Source organism: Bison bison, unplaced genomic scaffold, assembly GCF_000754665.1.
Source record: "Bison bison bison isolate TAMUID 2011002044 unplaced genomic scaffold, Bison_UMD1.0 scf7180017864354, whole genome shotgun sequence".
In the NCBI taxonomy this organism is placed as follows: Eukaryota; Metazoa; Chordata; class Mammalia; order Artiodactyla; family Bovidae; genus Bison; species Bison bison.
Genome location: NW_011494926.1, coordinates 5,045,213 through 5,048,229, shown reverse-complemented (window position 1 = coordinate 5,048,229; position 3,017 = coordinate 5,045,213). Strand labels below are relative to the sequence as shown.

The window sequence follows — 3,017 nt, the reverse complement described above, 5'->3', positions numbered from 1 at the left end:
CAAATCATCATGGTGGCCCCTTTGAGGTCAGTTCAGTAACAAAAGCCCCAGATCTCTGACCCGCTGAGACAATGTTCCGTAGTTTTTTGAAGTCCTCCTTGCCACCAAGCTACAGAAGGTGTCATCTTCTACTCGGGGATGTTTGTCTATTAAAAATAACTTTGGTATTTTGAAATAATTAAATGTTAAGTTATAGAAACTGTTAAATACATGTTGTTTTCTCAAGTAGAAGAGAGGTAATCTCTATATAGCTATATAATCCCTATAATGCAGATTTCTTTTTTTAAGGTTGTACGTTGGCTCTTCAAAGACATTCCCGTCATCAGAGAAATCCCTGAGTCCTTTGCAGTGGTGTAGACATGTCCTAGATAACCCGACTCCGGAGATGGAAGCAGCAAGGCGTTCCCTGTGCTTTAGACTGGAGCAAGGTAACCGCGACCCGTCTACCCACCTCCTCAAACTCCCGCCACTGTCCACTGGGTCTTGTTGCTGGTTTTGGAGTAGACACTGAAACACCTTACCCTGAGGGGCGGGTGTTGCATGCAATTCACTTCACATGTTTACACAAGAGGGTTTCTCAGTGTAGAATATATTTAGTTCTGTGCTTGTTTTCAGTCATGTTTTCAGCTCCTTTTAGTGTTGTAGGGATACATATTTTTCTATTTTTTTTTCTGTTTACAAACATACCACTAAATAAAATGGATCAGTCTTACATTCTCCTCGGATGGTTATAAGATTGTGTGGTTGAATTCCAAGATAGCAAACTGGGGTTCCACTGGGATCTGGGTACAGACCTTTTGAGTTCCCTAAATGTTTACTTGGATGTGTTAACTGGAAGTCCTAACTTTTATAAACTACGAGATAGTCTTCATATTCTATGTAACATTAATTACGGAGCCCAGCATACGTTAAAAAAAAAATCAGGATAGTTGTAGCAGGGAAAGAAAAAGCAAAAGGACTGAGCAGTACTCAGCTCTTGGCTATTTTGATAAAGCAGGCTAGTACTTAAGGCTGTGATTGCTGAGACTTTTGCTTGTTTCCTATGCTCTTGGTATCTGTTTCATTATTGAGGAACACTTTATTCCATGGATCACTCATGTCCAGATCACACTGGAGCTTGAAAACGGGGTTAAGCGTTAATCTTAACCCTCCAGATGAAAGAATCAGAGTAGTTGGGAGTAGGGCCAAGAGAATCTACATTGACAAGGTCACCAGTGCAATTCCTAAGCACGTTGAGGTTTGAGAACATGGCCTATCAAACTCTTGAAGGGTAACAAATGCTTATAAAATGTGGACATGATAAGATAGCTCTTAATTCTCGAGCTCTTAATTCAGACAGTCAGAACATTAAGTTCTTGATGTCTTTCATTGTGTTCTAACTGTGTTTATCTGAGGCAGTGACTCCACTCACTTTTAGGCGTGAGAACAGGGATGGTTAGAGAAGTTTATTAATGAGGACACAGTGGTCTTTGGAAGCAGAGCCAGGGCCTGGGTCTCCCTGACACTGAAGGCTGGTCTTAAGTAGTATTCCATACTGCTTTACTGGCATAGTTAACAGAAAATGGGGGCAGACGTCCGTTTTAAATGTATCACGTTCAGTCATGTCCTACTGTTTGTGACCCCATGAAATGTAGCCCGCTAAGGCTCCTCTGTCCATGGGGTTCTCCAGGCAAGAATACTGGAGTGGGTTGCTGTTTTCTCCTCCAGGGGATCTTTCCAAACCAGGGGTTGAACCCGAGTCTCCTGCATTGGCAGGTAGATTCTTTACCACTGAGCCACCTGTGGGGAAGGCCAAATTAGAAATCAGCAAGTTTTACTAGCATTTTAACTAAAACGAAATAAGTGATGTAGTAATGGAAAGTTTGAAGAGTGGAGTAGGAACAAAGGATTTCAGTTCAGTTGCTCAGTCGTGTCCGACTCTTTGTGACCCCATAGACTGCAGCATGCCAGGCTTCCCTGTCCATCACCAACTCTTGGAGCTTACTCAAACTCATGTCCATCGAGTCGGTGATGCCATCCAACCATATCATCCTCTGTCGTCCCCTTCTCCTCCCGGCTTCAATGTTTCCCACCATCAGGGTCTTTTCCAGTGAGTCAGTTCTTTGCATCAGGTGGCCAAAGTATTGGAGTTTCAGCTTCAGCATCAGTCCTTCCAGTGAATATTCAGGACTGATTTCCTTTAGTATTGACTGGTTGGATCTCCTTGCAGTCCAAGGGACTCTCAAGACTCTTCTTCAACACCACAGTTCAAAAGCATCAACTCTTCAGTGCTCAGCTTTCTTTATAGTCCAACTCTTACATCCATACACGACTACTGGAAAAACCATAGCTTTGACTAGATGGACCTTTGTTGGCCAAGTAATGTCTCTGCTTTTTAATATGTTGTCTAGGTTGGTCATATCTTTTCTTGCAAGGAGCAAGCGTCTTTTAATTTCATGGCTGCAGTCACCATCTGCAGTGATTTTGGAGAAGAAGAAAATAAAGTCTGTCACTGTTTTCATCGTTTCCCCATCTATTTGAGTGATCATGATCTTAGTTTTCTGAATGTTGAGCTTTAAGCCAGCTTTTTCACTCTTCTCTTTCACTTTCATCAAGAGACTTTTTAGTTCCTCTTCACTTTTTGCTATTAGGGTGGTGTCATCTGTAGATCTGAGGTTATTGATGTTTCTCCCAGAAATCTTGATTCCAGCTTATGCTTCATCCAGCCCAGCATTTCGCATGATGTACTCTGCATATAAGTTAAATAAGCAGAGTGACAGTATATAACCTTGACTTACTCCTTTTCCTATTTGGAACCAGTCTGTTGTTCCATGCCTAGTTCTAACTGTTGCTTCTTGACCTGCATACCCATTTCTCAGGAGGCAGGTCAGGTGGTCTGGTATTCCCATCTCTCTAAGAATTTTCCACAGTTTGTTGTGATCTACACAGTCAAAGGCTTTGGCATAGTCAGTAAAGCAGAAGTAGATGTTTTTCTGGACCTCTCTTGCTTTTTTGATGATCCGGTGGATGTTGGCAAT

The 3,017-nt window shown here is 42.1% G+C and overlaps 1 protein-coding gene across 1 annotated transcript in view; it reads left to right on the top strand.

Annotated features, from left to right (window-relative positions):
• Nucleotides 1–206: 206 nt before the first annotated feature.
• SLAIN1 (SLAIN motif family, member 1) overlaps nt 207–3,017 on the top strand; it is a 37,266-nt gene continuing 34,455 nt past the window's right edge. The window contains exon 1 of the mRNA XM_010855127.1: nt 207–428. Within this exon, the coding sequence (XP_010853429.1) occupies nt 386–428 (43 nt within the window). The 5' untranslated portion in view covers nt 207–385. The remainder of the gene's footprint in view (nt 429–3,017) is intronic.